Source organism: Geotrypetes seraphini, chromosome 1 (genome assembly GCF_902459505.1).
Source record: "Geotrypetes seraphini chromosome 1, aGeoSer1.1, whole genome shotgun sequence".
Taxonomy (NCBI): Eukaryota; Metazoa; Chordata; class Amphibia; order Gymnophiona; family Dermophiidae; genus Geotrypetes; species Geotrypetes seraphini.
Genome location: NC_047084.1, coordinates 317,134,384 through 317,150,417, shown reverse-complemented (window position 1 = coordinate 317,150,417; position 16,034 = coordinate 317,134,384). Strand labels below are relative to the sequence as shown.

The 16,034-nt window shown below is 40.9% G+C and overlaps 1 protein-coding gene across 1 annotated transcript in view; it reads right to left on the bottom strand.

Annotated features, from left to right (window-relative positions):
* PPA2 (inorganic pyrophosphatase 2) overlaps positions 1–16,034 on the bottom strand; it is a 161,484-nt gene that overhangs the window by 82,151 nt on the left and 63,299 nt on the right. The window contains exon 6 of the mRNA XM_033956747.1: positions 10,936–11,022. Within this exon, the coding sequence (XP_033812638.1) occupies positions 10,936–11,022 (87 nt within the window). The remainder of the gene's footprint in view (positions 1–10,935; positions 11,023–16,034) is intronic.

The following is a 16,034-nucleotide window of genomic DNA, read 5'->3' as shown; positions in this document are numbered from 1 at the left end:
GCCACTATATCTTTCTTGAGATAAGGAGACCAGAACTGAACGCAATACTCCAAGTGAGGTCGCATCATGGATCAATACAAGGGCATTATAATATTCTTAATCTTGTTTACCATCCCTTTTTTAAATAATTCCAGCATCCTGTTTGCTTTTTTGGTCGCCACCGCACATTGGGCGGAAGATTTCATCGTATTATCTATGATGACACTCCGATCCTTTTCTTGGATGCCAACCCCCAAGGTGGACCCTAGCATCCGGTAACTGTGATTCGGGTTATTCTTCTCAATGTGCATCACTTTGCATTTGTCCACATTAAATTTCATCTGCCACTTGGGACGCCCAGTCTTCCAATAACTTGGTTGTTGCAGATGCAATGACTTATGTGCCAGCATCAAAATTTTAAATTGAATTCTGTACGATATTGGCAGCCAATGGTAAAAAAGAGATAATGGCGTTACATGATCAAATTTGCTTTCATGACTCAAAAGTTTTATACAGTATAATCTCGTTATAATGGACTTCAAGGGACCTGGAAAACTAGTCCGTTATATCCAGAGTCTGTTATATCCAGAGTTGCATTTTTTAAAAAACTTTATTTAGGTCAACTTGAAACAACGTTCAATCAATGAAAAACAGTCACTGCACAAACCATATCAGCAACATCAATAACAAAACTCAGCAAAACATTGGTATGGCACGAAATGATTGCAAAACCAGAACACTAAAAGATGTTCTAAAGCAGGGATCTCAAAGTCTCTCCTTGAGGGCCACAATCCAGTCGGGTTTTCAGGATTTCCCCAATGAATATGCATTGAAAGCAGTGCATGCACATAGATCTCATGCATATTCATTGGGGAAATCCTGAAAACCCGACTGGATTGCGGCCCTCAAGGAGAGACTTTGGAGACCCCTGTTCTAAAGCATTATGTCGCACTGTACTGGAAAGAAAAATAATCTGTCATTTTCTTCTGGGCTGCATTTTGATACTATATCACCAGCATACTACGCACCTTGTAGGCGGAGACTGCATGTCCATTATAGCCGAACAAAACTACAGCTACCAAATTGTTTGTCCGTTACATGCGAAAGTTCATTATATGCGAGTCCGCTTTATGCAGTGATTTTCTGCATGTTCATAAAGGCGCACGGCCGGGACCAGCGGACCTTGTCCGCTATAAACGATATTCCGTTATAAGCAGGTCTGTTATAACGAGATTATACTGTAGCCGTATTTGTAATGTTTGAAGTCTCCTAGCTAAAGTATGCAGTGCATTCGTAGACAATACTGTAATTGCACATATTCCTCTGGTAGACTTAGAGGCAGTGGCGTAGCGAGGGTGAGTGGCACCCGAGGCAGTAGCACCCCTCCCCTGCCCTCTTCTCCGCCACCCCCTACCGCGCACAAGCCCCCTTCCTTTCCCCCGTACCTCTTTCATTTTCCCAGCACGAGCAGCATCACAAACTTGTTGCCCATGTCGTGTCGGCTCTCCCTCTGACATCACTTCCTAGGCTCGGGACCTGGAAGTGATGTCAGAGAGAACCGACACTGACGCAGCATCCTGGCCTGAGGAGTCCATTCAACCCAATTTAGAGCCAAATCAAGGTGTTCTGAGACACATAGAGGCTTTTATTCCAAAATTTGGAAATCAAATATGGCCACTGTGGCAGAGATTATAGCACCAAAAACAGCCCATGGGAGCTAAATAAGGATCAAACAAATTGGGGGGAGGAACACAATCAGCACCCGATCCTGGATAAAAACTATCACTGGGTCACACAGCCTGCACCCAAACTCTCTGAGGACAAAACCTGGAGCAAGCCTTGCTCCCAAGGGAATGATCCCTGAGCTCCTAGACTGTTAATGTAGGCTGGCCAAGCTGGGATGCACCAGGGAGGGGCCTGAGGCTCTGATTGGCCCAGGTTGTTTAAGACCCCCACCTATGGGTGGAGCCTTATGCATCTGGGCCTATCAGAGCCTTAGGCCCCTCCCCAGATGCATCCCAGGATTCACCAAGGAGGGGAAGGCCCGCCATTCTGAAGAGGCGGGCCAGCTGGCCAGAGGGAGTAGGCATCCTTTCAGCCAGCCATCTGAAAATAAGAGGGAGAGGGCAGGGGCCGTAGGAGGAACGGGAAGGATTAGCGTTGCGGTAGGAGAGCATGGGCAACTCTCCCTCTGCCAAGGGGAATTGAAGGGGTGTTAGTTGGTGGCGGGAGAGATTGCACATCTCTCCCGTTGCAAAGGGGGACGTGTCGGTTAGGCATCTCTCCTGTTTCTGAGGGAAGTTGGGGGGTGTTTGGCAGCAGGAGAGATTGAGAATCTCTCCCATTGCTGAGGAGAGTTGGGGGGGGATCAGTTGGGCGGGAGAGATTGGGAGGGAGTTAGGGTGTTGGTTGGCGGTGGGAAACATTGAGCATCTCTCCCGCTGCCAGGGAGGTGTGTCAGTTGGCAGCGGAAGACATTGGGCATCTCTCCCACTGTTAGAAACATACAAACATGATGGCAGATAAAAGCCAAATGGCCCATTCAGTCTGCCCATCCACAGTAACCATTATCTCTTCCTCTCTCTAAGAGATTCCATTTGCCTATTCCAGGCTTTCTTAAAATCAGACACAGTCTCTGTCTTCACCACCTCTATCGGGAGACTGTTCCACGCATCTACCACCCTTTCTGTAACAAAGTATTTCCTTAGATTACTCCTGAGCCTATCACCTCTTAACTTCATCCAATGCCCTCTCATTCCAGAGCTTCCTTTCAAATGAGAGACTTGACTCATGCGCATTTACGTCACATAGGTATTTAAACGTCTCTATCGTATCTCCCCTCTTCTGCCTTGTGGGTTTTTTTTGTTTATTATGCGCATGTGCTCATCACTATAACCAACCTCATTTGCATGAGCGTTTTTTGAAGAATGACTCGCTTTTTTTAAATCACTACCATAATGGCTGCGATAGCAGCTCGTTTGTTTTTTTCCCGTTTTTTTGAAAATCTAGCCCTTAGTTCTTCTGAATATATCAACATCTTAGCTTATAAACCCTCTGGGGCAGGGACCTATCTATAGTTCCACAATTGTAACTTAACTAAAGCACATGCTTGGTAAAGTAAATTGAATCCATACCTAAATTATTTGTTTGCATTTTTTACACATACAGGCCCAGATTCTATAAATGGTGCTGGAAGCTAGGTGCTTACATCGGCATACCTAATTTAATTATTCAATTAGGCTTAATCAGCACCGATAATTGGAAAGCACCATTAAAAAACAAATAAAAATTTAAATTAGCTGGGAGGCCTCTAACTGTCTACTCCAAGGTACCAACCAGAAAGTAGGCAAGGTTAGGGGTAGATTGTGGACAAATTTTAGATGTGGTTTGATTTAGGTGCAGAGAAATACTTTTAAAACCAATAGGAGGAAATATTTTTTCAGTCAGAGAATAGTTAAGCGCTGGAACGTGTTGCCAGAGGTTGTGATAAAAGCAGATAGCATAGCTGGTTTTAAGAAAGGTTTGGACATGAGAGAGGAGACAGAAAAAAAAGGTTCAACGGAACTTTAAAAAACTGAAACAGCAAGATATTGAGGAATTTGAGAGACGCTGATAAAAAACAGAAGAAAATTGCTTAAAGCTGGTCAAAATAGAAAAAATAACTCTAATAAAGGGTTGCTCTCCTTAATCAGAGCTGCGATTGGGCTTGTAAGAGGAGAGAAAAAAAAAAAAGAGTTCCCCTACATCATTGAAAAAGTGAAAATGAGAAAAGAATTTTCAAACTAACATAGGTAAAGGAAAAAGAAAAGAACTTAAAAAGAAAAATTTCTAATTCAAAGATATAACAAAATCTTGGAAGAAAAGAGATTAAAAACCTAAGAATACCAAATCTAAAAGATTTAAATACAAGAAATAATAATAAACAAGGAAAAGAGAACAATAAAATGGCAAGTACTAGACAAAACAAAAATGAGACAGGTACATCTGCAAAAAGACAGAAACAAGAACAAATAACACCAAGTAAAATACCACTTCCTATTGAAGAATCAGACACATTAAGCAAAGCTGAAGTCATGGAAGAATTAAAACAAATCAAACAAATGCTGAAAGAAACTATTACTAATATGTCTGAAATGAAAGAAGAAATTTTAAATATACATAGACAAATGGAAGTCAACAACAAAAGAACAACTGAATTAGAATCAAAAATGGAAATTATAGAATGTGAATCAAAAAGATGTAAAAACGACAACTTGGAATTAAACAAATTAAAAGATCAACTGGAGGATTACGAGAATAGAGGAAGAAGAAAGAACATCAAACTCTTTGGAATACAAGAAAATCTAGAGGGAAAAAATACTATCCTTTTCCTTGAAAATTTAATTCCAAAAATTCTACAATTAGACTTGAAACAAACAATTGAAATTGAAAGGGCACATAGAATCCCAATAAAAAATTCAGAAAATAAAAACAGACCAAGACCAATCATTTTCAAAATGTTGAGATACCAACAAGCACTAGAGATACTAAATGCTGCAAAAAAAGATAAAAACTTAAACTATAAAGGATCAAGATTATGGTTTTTACCAGATTTCGCCAAAAACACAGCAACTAAAAGGAAAAGACTACTAGATATGAGACCTCTACTCAAAGAAAAAGGATTTAAATATGGTCTATACTATCCAGCGAAAATGAGAGTGTCATCTGGAGACAAGTCGTTATATTTTGAGGATCCCGAAAAACTAAAAGAGTTTCTTTCTAAACCAGAACCTATGATATATTAAAAAAATATATTAAAAAGGTTTTGAAGACTCTATGAAAAATTAGGAAATACAACATATCGAAATATTGAAGAAATGGAGGAAAACAATACAAAGAAAAGACAATAATAATTATATGAAAGAAAGAACAGAATATATGAAAATTATTAAATAATACACTGCATATAAGTTTAAAATAATTATATGTTGAAATCATAATACTAAGGAAATACAAATTAACATATTGTTAAATGGAAAATGATACATTAATAAAATGTTATGAAAAATGATTAAATAAATATAAAAGATCAATATAGATAGATAGAAGGGAAATTTGTTTAAACAATTGTATATTGATTGCCTGGAATGGGGAGAATGTTAGGATTATATTTCCAATGTGTATCCTTAAGCAGCCAATGTATTGGGTGGGAAAGGGAGGGATAAGAAGAAAATTTATTAGAATAATTAAGGGAGATACATTAGGGTTTAATATGTGTGTCATGAAGAAAATTTTTTGGTTATTAAATATGAAAGAGGAGAGGAAGAATAAGAAAATGAAAAGTATTAAAATATATAATGTCTTTTAAAATATATTCTATTAATGTCAATGGCCTGAATCATGTAATTAAAAGGGAAAAAATATTAACATATTTAAAAAAACAAAATGCAGATATTTATTGTCTGCAAGAGACCCATCTTAATATGAAGGAATCACAAAAATTATCAGGTGGATGGATAAAAGAATGTTTTTTTGCTCCAGCAGTGGGTAAAAAAGCAGGGGTTGCAATCCTTATAAATAAAAAATGTATGGCCAATATAAAGATAAAAAATTCAGATCCACATGGAAGATGGATACATATCGATATAGGTATGGGAAATGATACCCTGACGTTATTTAATATATATGCCCCTAATTCGAATCAATCAGAATTTTTCAAAAAGCTACAAAATATGTTATTACCACTGGCTGCCTCTAATTTAGTGGTGGCTGGAGATTTTAATGCTGTAATGGATCCATTATTAGATAAAAAACCAGGTAAAAATATTAAATCTTTAGGTCTAGATAATTTAGTTCGATCATGTGATTTGAAAGATATATGGCGTATTCTTCATTTTAATGATCAGGAATATTCATTTTGTTCACAGGTTCATAAATCATTTTCAAGAATAGATTATATTTTTGTTTCAACAAATAAAGTGCAACAAGTGAGTAAAGCCTCCATTGATCCTATTATCATTTCGGATCATGCAGGAATATGGATAGAATTACAATTAGATCAATTAGAAAATAATAGACCTCTTTGGAGATTTGATAATACATTGCTTGTAGATGACAAATTTTTGGAAAATTTTAAAACACAAATTAATGAATTTTTTCAAATAAATTTAGTGGAAGATACATCTATAGAAAATGTATGGGATGCATTTAAAGCAACTATGAGGGGTAATATCATATCATATTCAGCTTTTATTAGGAAACAAATTAAAAAACAACATATAGAATTAGAAAAAGAAATAAAAATATTAGAAGCTAAATTGATAAGCAAATGGGAATATGAAGTTTTGCAAGCTCTTTTGAAAGTAAAAGGTAAATATAATGAATTAACTTCAAAAATGATAAGAAAAGATTTGTTTTCCAAACAAGCGATGTATTATGGAAATTCTAATAAGGCGGGAAAATTATTAGCAAATTATCTTAAGGCAAAAAAAAGGAGAACAATTATTAATGGAATTAAAGATGATAATGGTATAATAACAAATCAAACAAATATAATATTAAAACAATTTTTAAATTTTTATAAGGATCTATATTCTTCCGAACCTTATTTGGAGAAACAAAAAGATGGAAAAAATTTTTTAGATCTAATAAATGGACCTAAGATTCCTGATCATATAAAACGAAGTTTAGAAGAACCTATATCATTAAAAGAATTAGAAACAGCATTGAGATCTCTTAGAGTTGGATCCGCTCCAGGTGGTGATGGTTACACAGTAGAATTTTATAAAACATTTCAAAATATCCTCTCCCCACATTTATTAAAATTATATCAGACACAACTTATTAAAGGTAATATAAAAGGTACTATGGCTGAATCAATAATAATTGTTTTGCCTAAGCCAAATAAAGATCCTACTTTGGTTTCAAACTACAGGCCTATATCTTTGATAAACGTTGATAATAAACTTTTGGCGAAAATTTTGGCTTTGAGATTAGCCAAAGCTCTCCCACATATTATAGATATGCATCAAACGGGTTTCGTTGCTAAAAGACATTCCTCCAATAACTCTAGACTATTATTTCACATGCTAAACTTGTCAAAAAAAATGGATGAACCGGCATTTACAGTTTCATTAGATGCTGAGAAAGCATTTGATAGGGTAGAATGGAATTTTATGTATCAGGCTTTAGAATGGTTTGGTATAGGTTCTGGATTTATACAAATGGTAAAAACATTGTATAGCTTCCCGATTGCAAGATTAAATATTAATAATAAGATATCTGATGGTTTTCAATTGCAGAGGGGAGTTAGACAAGGTTGTCCTTTATCTCCTTTGTTATTTGATGTTGTATTAGAACCCTTATTGTTAGCAATACAGCAAACGAGGGAGATACAAGGAATTCCATATTCAGATATGGAATATAAAATTTCGGCTTATGCTGATGATATTTTGCTTTATTTGAGAAATCCAGAGTCTACCTTATCTTCTTTATTGGAATTAATTGATAAGTTTGGCAAATTTTCAGGTTATAAAATTAATTGGAATAAATCTGAAATTATACCCTTGAATGTTTACTGTGTAAAAGGATTATTTGATACTTTTCCATTCATATGGAAAGAAGAAGGATTTAAATATCTAGGCATTCAAGTTAAAAAAACAATTGAAGATACTGTAAAAGAAAATGAAAAATATGTATTAAAAAAAGTTACGGAGTTATGTGAGCAATGGAACCCATTACATATATCTTGGTGGGGCAGAGTTCAAACTATTAAAATGATGATCTTGCCTGTGGTTTGCTACCAAATGAGTATGATACCTATTTATTTTCAGGGGTCCTTTTATAAGAATCTTAATAGAATTTTAACAAAATTTCTTTGGCTTGGTAAAACATCTAGAATAGCTTTAGTAACCTTACAAAAATCAATTAAGGAGGGAGGGGTAAATTTTCCAAATTTCTATAGGTACCATCAAGCCTATATTCTACGTCAGGGTATGTATTGGATCCTCCCAGAACTTATAGATAATGCACCAGATTGGTTATATTTAGAATGGCGCCTTATGTTTCCCCTAAATTTAGTACATTTACCAAGTATTAATATACCTAAAAGATACAGAGAAAATAAAATAATAATGGATACTTGGAAAACATTGAGATTTATTGATAAATTAACACCCATCCCAATATATAAATCAACTAATCAATCCATATGGATAAACTCCAAGATCAAAATTGGCGGAGCTCAAATCCTGTGGAAGAACTGGATTATTGCAGGAATTAGATCTCTAGATGATATTATTTCAGAAGGTAAACTGCTGGATTTTTCACAATTGCAACATAGATTTGGTCTTAATAAAACACAAAGTTTTAAATGGTTGCAATTGAAGCAGGCCATTCAGGTTGGGTTCCCTGAATGGAAATCATTAAACAATCAATATAGTTTAAAGTTCTTATGCTTTAAAGCAGACTTCCTAGGACATCAAGCCGCATTGTGGTATAAATTAATATCTGGATATTTGAATAAAAAACCAAAAAACGGTCTAAGAGACATTTGGAGCATTGAGATTGGACATCAAATTAATGCATCTCAATGGCCACTAATTTGGTCTTGGAGAATGGGATGTGCAGTGTCAGCGTCTATGAGACAAACATGGTTCTTTTTATTACATAGAGCTTTTTGGACCCCTACTCGTTTACAAAAACTAGACAGTTCTAAGTCTAATAGATGCTGGCACTGTAATCTAGAACCAGGGACATTAGATCATTTATTATATCATTGTCCTTATATTAAAATATTTTGGAATTCAATTTGGCCACAAATTAATAAATTAATGGAAAATCATATTGCAATATCATATGATACAATTTTATTTGGAACAATGATGAGAAAAAAAAGTCAAATTTCACCAGAAAATAATAAACTTTTATTAATTATGACAGGGGTTGCCATTCAACATATAACTAACAATTGGAAAAATTACAACAACCTAAATTATACATTTTGGTGGAATACAATATGCCATGTTTTTAAAATGGAAAGAACAATATCAATACAAAAGGGGACATATAATAAATTTATAAAAATATGGGGGCCATTGACAAAATACTGTAATGATTAAATAATAGAATACTTTTTCTTCCTTTCTTCTTTTAGAGATCTTCTTATGACACACATATAGGGGGGGTAAGGAAAACAATTTAAATATAATATATTATAATATATGATACAAAATGTAACAAATGATTAAGGGATAATAGAAGGGTGGGGGGAGGGAAAATGAATAAAATTTATACAGAATATATTGCAGTAGATATAAATATGATATTGAATAATTATCAATTGTATTCAAACATGTTATATACTTTTATAGAATTTGAAAAAATTATATTAAAGTGATGAAGGGGTGGGGGGAGGGTGAAGGGGAAAATCAAATTCAGACATACATTGTGATAGATATAAAAGTGATACCATGCATGTATCAAATATATTTTATTATTATGTACACTTTTTATGAAATTTGAAAATAAAAATATAATGGAAAAAAAAAAAAGAAAGGTTTGGACAAATTCCTAGAGGAAAAGTCCATAGTCTGTTATTAGTCTTCTTGCCCTGGATTGGTAGAATGGAATGTTGCTACTCTTTGGATTTTGGTCAGGTACTAGTGACCTGGATTGATCACCGTGAGAACGGGCTATTGGGCTTCATGGACCATTGGTCTGACCTAGTAAGCATATTCTTATGTTCTTAGGTGCCAAGAAGACACTGGCATAAATGGAATGTGCCTAAGGTTTCAACGCCTACCAGTGCCTAAGATAGCTTAGGCGCCACTAGGCATGATTCTATAAATGGCGCCTAGCAGATGATTGACAATTACGTTCAAAGGCCCCTACAATTTAGGCACTGTTTATAGTCAGGGCCTGCTTCAGTAAATGGTGCTCAAACATTGGTACTCAGCACTATTCTATAAAGGTCACTCTGGGCTGAACACTCTTTATAGAATAGAGCGAAGTGCTGATTCCCACACTCAAATTTGGGCACCAGGCCTGCTGAAACCAGGTGTAATTTCTGGAATCTAATTTGGGCACACATCCCCAGAATTCTATAACACCAGGCAAATTTTCTGAGCTCCCCTGACCCGCCCATTCCCTCCCATAGCCGCACCCCTTTTGGGGTGCATGCCATAGGATTGGGCAGCCAGATGCATGCTCAAATCCTAACTGATGCCAACTGAAGTCAATAATTCATTGATAGTGCCCAATTGTTGTTGTTAATTGGCTCATTAACCAATTACATCGAACGAGCATCGAAGGAGTGCATCCAAATTTTGGTGTACAAATTTATGCAGCCTTTATAGAATCTGGGGGACAGGATCATTTTCAAAAGTATTTCCATAGGCAAAACAGTGCTATATCCAAGGAAATAGACTTTTCTAAAACTGCTTGCCCAACATGTGAGCAAGTTTAAACACACAGCCAGCAAGTGCATAACTGGGTGAAGATGTCCTCAGGAATAGGCTTTGGGAGGGATTTTAGAAAGTATGTGCATAAGTGCAACCTCTATTCCATCACTGCCCCAGCAAATTCCACTATAAAAGAAACAAACATAACATAACAATCAACTTGGGGGAGAAGGAACAGAGTATCTCTTCCCCCATCACCACCACCCACTGCCAGTGAGCACTCAGGAAATAAACTGTCTCTGCCCATAGAAATGCCTCTTACATTTATGCTCTGAAAGTGGAGTAGTGCAAGTATGTGGTTATGAAGTAATTTAGGCCCTAAGCATACTCCCTGTAGATACAAAAATAGGAAAAATCCTTCAGTACATCTGGTCTTTCAATTCACTGTTTAATTTAGAAGAACCTGCTCTTTTGAACAACGAGAAGAATGCTACAGCAATTAAACACACAGCACATCAAACAGTTACACAGAAGCCCATCAGAAAGCAATTGGAAGACCCTGGAAACTGAAACTCACCTGTGTGCCTATTTCACAAACATCAATGGGGTCATTATCTCCAAAGCAGTCTGTATCCTTGTCTTTGAAATCTGGGTCTTCCCAAGTCTGTGAAAAAAAAGACAAACAGACAAAAAAAATTGACAAGAGAACAAGAAGTCTTCTATTCTTTCACTATAGTCAGGCCTTCTAGTTTTCTGTGCCAAGGTCCAAATCTTAAGATATGCCATAAAGTTGACATGCCTGATCAGATCACAGGTCCATTTAGTCCAAACCCTTGCCTCCAACAATTGCACCCAGCTCGTGGGACGTGAACAAAAATGATGGACACATAGGCCTAGATTCATTAAACTTACCGATCCTGGTTTTGCGATTGTTCTTGTTCCTCTATCAGATTCACTAAGGGCTCCTTTAACAAAGGTGCGCTAGGGGCTTAATGCACGGAATAGTGCGTGCTAAATTGCTGCGTGCGCTAGCCGCTACCGCCTTCCTTTTGAGCAGGTGGTAGATTTTTGGCTAGCACGCGCTATAGCACACGCTAATGCTGTGCGTGCAATAAAACCGCTAGCGCACCTTCGTAAAAGGAGCCCTTAACTGCTGCCCGATCAATCTCCGATCTGATCCACCCATGCAAATGAGTAAAACCCCATGCAAAATAGCCAAGCGACTGATTCACTAGCAATTGCTTGGCTATTTTGAATCGGGTTTTACTATCCTAAAACCCGACTGCTGCAGACCTGTCGGTAACTGTGTTACCGACAGGTCTGCTGGTTTTTTGACAGGTCTGCCTGCCCTCGAGCAAAACAAAACCCCACAATCACCGCACAAAGACAGACAGGGTGGGGGACTATACCAGTCTACAAGTTAACAGAAAGAAAATTAGCAAGTAAGAACCTAATTTCTCCTTCTGTATCGCTTGGTAGACTGGTATAGTCCTTACGAATGGGACATACCAGAGCAATACCCACTAAGGGTGGGACCAACGAAGGGCCGACACCAGAAAGCACAGTTACTTACCGTAACAGGTGTTATCCAGGGACAGCAGGCAGATATTCCTTACGCATGGGTGACGTCACCAACGGAGCTCTCGGTACGGACCTTTTTACTAGAAAGTTCTAGTTGGCCGCACCGCGCGTGCGCGAGTGCCTTCCCGCCCGACAGAGGCGCGCGGTCCCCAGTTAGGATAAGCCAGCTAAGAAGCCAACCCGGGGAGGTGGGTGGGACGTAAGAATATCTGCCTGCTGTCCCTGGATAACACCTGTTACGGTAAGTAACTGTGCTTTATCCCAGAACAAGCAGGCAGCATATTCTTTACGCATGGGTGACCTCCAAGCTAACAAAGAGGGAGGAGGGATGGTTGGCCATTAGGAAAATAAATTTTGTAACACAGATTGGCCGAAGTGTCCATCCCGTCTGGAGAAAGCATCCAGACAGTAGTGAATAGTGAATGTGTGAACTGAGGACCAAGTGGCCGCCTTGCAGATTTCCTCGATGGGCGTGGAACGGAGGAAAGCTACAGAGGCAGCCATAGCTCTAACCCTGTGGGCCGTGACAGCACCTTCCAGTGAGAGACCGGCCCGAGCATAACAGAACGCAATACAGGCAGCAAGCCAATTGGAAAGCGTCCGTTTGGAGACGGGGCGACCTAGACGGTTAGGGTCGAAGGATAAAAAGAGCTGAGGCGAGGAGCGGTGAGCCCTGGTACGGTCAAGGTAGTATGCAAGGGCACGCTTACAATCCAGCGTGTGCAACGCCTGTTCCCCAGGATGAGAATGGGGTTTGGGGAAAAAGACGGGTAACACAATGGACTGGTTGAGGTGAAAAGCTGAGACCACTTTGGGAAGGAATTTAGGATGGGTACGCAGAACCACCTTGTCATGGTGAAAAACAGTGAATGGTGGATCAGCGACCAGTGCATGCAGCTCACTAACCCTCCTGGCAGAGGTGATAGCAATGAGGAAAAGCACCTTCCATGTAAGAAATTTGAGCGAAGTTGTGGCAAGAGGCTCAAACGGTGGTTCATGAGCGCTGACAAAACCACATTCAGGTCCCAGACGACAGGAGGGGGCTTCAGAGGCGGTTTGATATTGAAGAGGCCTCTCATGAACCGGGTAACCAGAGGGTGAGCCGTGAGAGGTTTTCCGAGGATAGGCTCATGAAACGCAGTGATGGCACTGAGGTGGACTCTGATTGAGGTAGACTTGAGGCCAGCATCGGACAGAGAGAGCAGATAGTCCAGTACAGTTTCCACCGCCAATGAGGTGGGATTGTGATGATGCCGGAGACACCAAGAGGAGAACCTGGTCCACTTCTGATGGTAACATTGGAGGGTGGCTGGTTTCCTGGAGGCGTCCAAGATGAGACGGACGGGCTGAGACAGATTCTCAGGAGAGGTCAGCCCGAGAGAAACCAAGCTGTCAGGTGGAGCGAGGACAGATTGGGATGTAGTAGCGACTGATGCTGCTGCGTAAGCAGAGTAGGAAACACAGGAAGAGGAATGGGCTCCCTGGAGCTGAGCTGGAGCAGGAGGGAGAACCAGTGTTGTCGAGGCCACCGAGGAGCGATGAGAATCATGGTGGCCCTCTCCTTGCGGAGTTTGGACAAGGTCCGCAACATCAGAGGAAGTGGAGGGAAGGCATACAGGAACCGATCTCTCCAATCGAGCAGGAATGCATCTGGGGCCAGACGATGAGGAGAGAAGAGTCTGGAACAGAATTGGGGCAGCTGATGATTGTGAGGTGCTGCAAAGAGGTCCACCTGCGGAGTGCCCCAGCGAGCAAAGATGGAGTGGAGTGTTGGAGGGTCCAGCGTCCACTCGTGAGGTTGAAGGATGCGGCTGAGATTGTCGGCCAGGGAGTTCTGTTCGCCCTGGATATAGACAGCCTTGAGGAAGAGATTGCGGGCCGTGGCCCAGGTCCAGATGCGTAGAGCCTCCAAACAAAGGAGGCGAGATCCGGTGCCGTCTTGCTTGTTTATGTAGTACATGGCGACTTGATTGTCTGTGCACAGGAGAAGAACCTGAGGGCAGAGAAGATGCTGGAAAGCCTTGAGGGCGTAGAACATGGCTCTGAGTTCCAGGAAATTGATGTGATGTTGACGCTCCTGTGGGGTCCAAAGTCCCTGGGTGCGTAGATCTCCTAGGTGAGCTCCCCACGCATAGGGGGAGGCATCCGTGGTGATGATCATGGAGTGAGGGGGTAGATGAAAAAGCAGACCCCTGGAAAGATTTGAGGAGTTCAACCACCATTGGAGAGATTGCTGAAGAGATGATGTCACAGAGATGGGATGAGAAAGAAGATCCGTAGTCTGTGACCATTGGTTGGCGAGAGTCCATTGAGGTGTTCTGAGGTGGAGACGTGTCAGAGGAAGGACATGTACTGTCGAGGCCATGTGACCTAGGAGGACCATCATCTGTCGGGCAGGGATGGAGGGCTGCATGAGTACCAGACGACAGAGATGGAGCAGGGTCCGCTGACGATCGGAGGGGAGAAAAGCCCTCATTAGTGTGGTGTCCAGAACTGCTCCGATGAATTGAAGTCGCTGGGTGGGAAGCAGATGCGACTTGGGGTAGTTGATCTCGAACCCCAGGAGGTGGAGGAGAGAGATGGTGTGATGAGTAGCTTGTAGCACAAGTTGAGACGTAGGTGCTTTCACCAACCAATCGTCCAAGTAGGGGAACACCTGGAGATTGTGAGACCTGAGGAAGGCCGCTACTACAATCAGGCACTTGGTGAATACCCTGGGTGATGAAGCGAGGCCAAAGGGTAACACTTTGTACTGATAGTGGCGGTGTTGTACCTGGAACCGCAGGTAGCGGCGTGAATTCGGATTGATTGGGATGTGAGTGTAGGCCTCTTTGAGGTCCAGGGAACATAGCCAGTCGTGTTGAGAAAGAAGAGGATACAGCGTGGCCAGGGAGAGCATTCTGAATTTCTCTTTGACGAGATATTTGTTGAGGTCCCTGAGATCGAGAATGGGACGGAGGTCTCCCGTCTTTTTGGGTACCAGGAAGTAGCGGGAGTAGAATCCCTGACCCCTTTGTTCCGGAGGCACTGCTTCGATGGCATTGAGAAGAAGGAGGGATTGAACCTCCCTCAGGAGGAGGGGGGTTTGGGAGGAGTGAGAAGCAGACTCTACGGGAGGATTGTCCGGTGGAAGAGTCTGGAAGTTGAGAGAGTAGCCGTGGTGGATGATGTTGAGGACCCACTGGTCCGATGTGATGACCTCCCAACGGCTGAAGAATATGAGGAGACGACCTCCGATTGGTTGTGGAAGAGGTAGCGAAGGTGGAAGACTGGCTATGCCCTGGAGAGAAGAGTCAAAAGGGCTGAGAAGGCTTAGCAGGAGGAAGAGGCTTGTTGGGTTGATTGGACTGAGAACGAGCCTGTGCCTGGTGTTGTTGCTGCCGGGGCCGCCGAGGATGTTGGGAAGGCGGATTGAGTGGCCTGGCTGAGAACCTGCGCTGATATGAGGATTGAGGCCTGTAAGGTCGTGCAGGCGGAGCCTTCTTTTTTGGTTTAATCAGGGTGTCCCACCTGGTTTCATGCGCAGAGAGTTTCTGGGTGGTGGAATCCAGGGACTCTCCAAACAGTTCATCCCCAAGACAGGGGGCATTGGCCAGACAATCCTGGTGGTTAATGTCCAAGTCTGAGACTCTCAGCCAGGCCAGGCGGCGCATGGCTACAGCCATGGCAGAGGCACGGGAGGTGAGCTCGAAGGAATCATATATCGAGCGGACCATAAACTTTCTCAATTGAAGGAGACCAGAGATCTGTTGTTGAAAGAGTGGAATCTTCCTCTCTGGGAGATACTTTTGGAGGGCGGACAGCTGTTGAACCAAGTGTTTCATGTAAAATGAAAAATGGAAGGAATAGTTGTTCGCCCTGTTGGCCAGCATGGCATTCTGATAGAGCCTCTTGCCAAACTTGTCCATGGTTTTACCCTCTCTGCCAGGAGGGGTGGAGGCATAGACACTGGAGCCCTGAGTCTTCTTCAAGGTGGATTCAACCAGGAGAGACTCATGGGGAAGTTGTGACTTATCGAACCCTGGAATTGGGATAACTCTATAGAGGTTATCTAACTTGCGGGGGGCCCCAGGCACTGTAAGGGGGTTCTCCCAA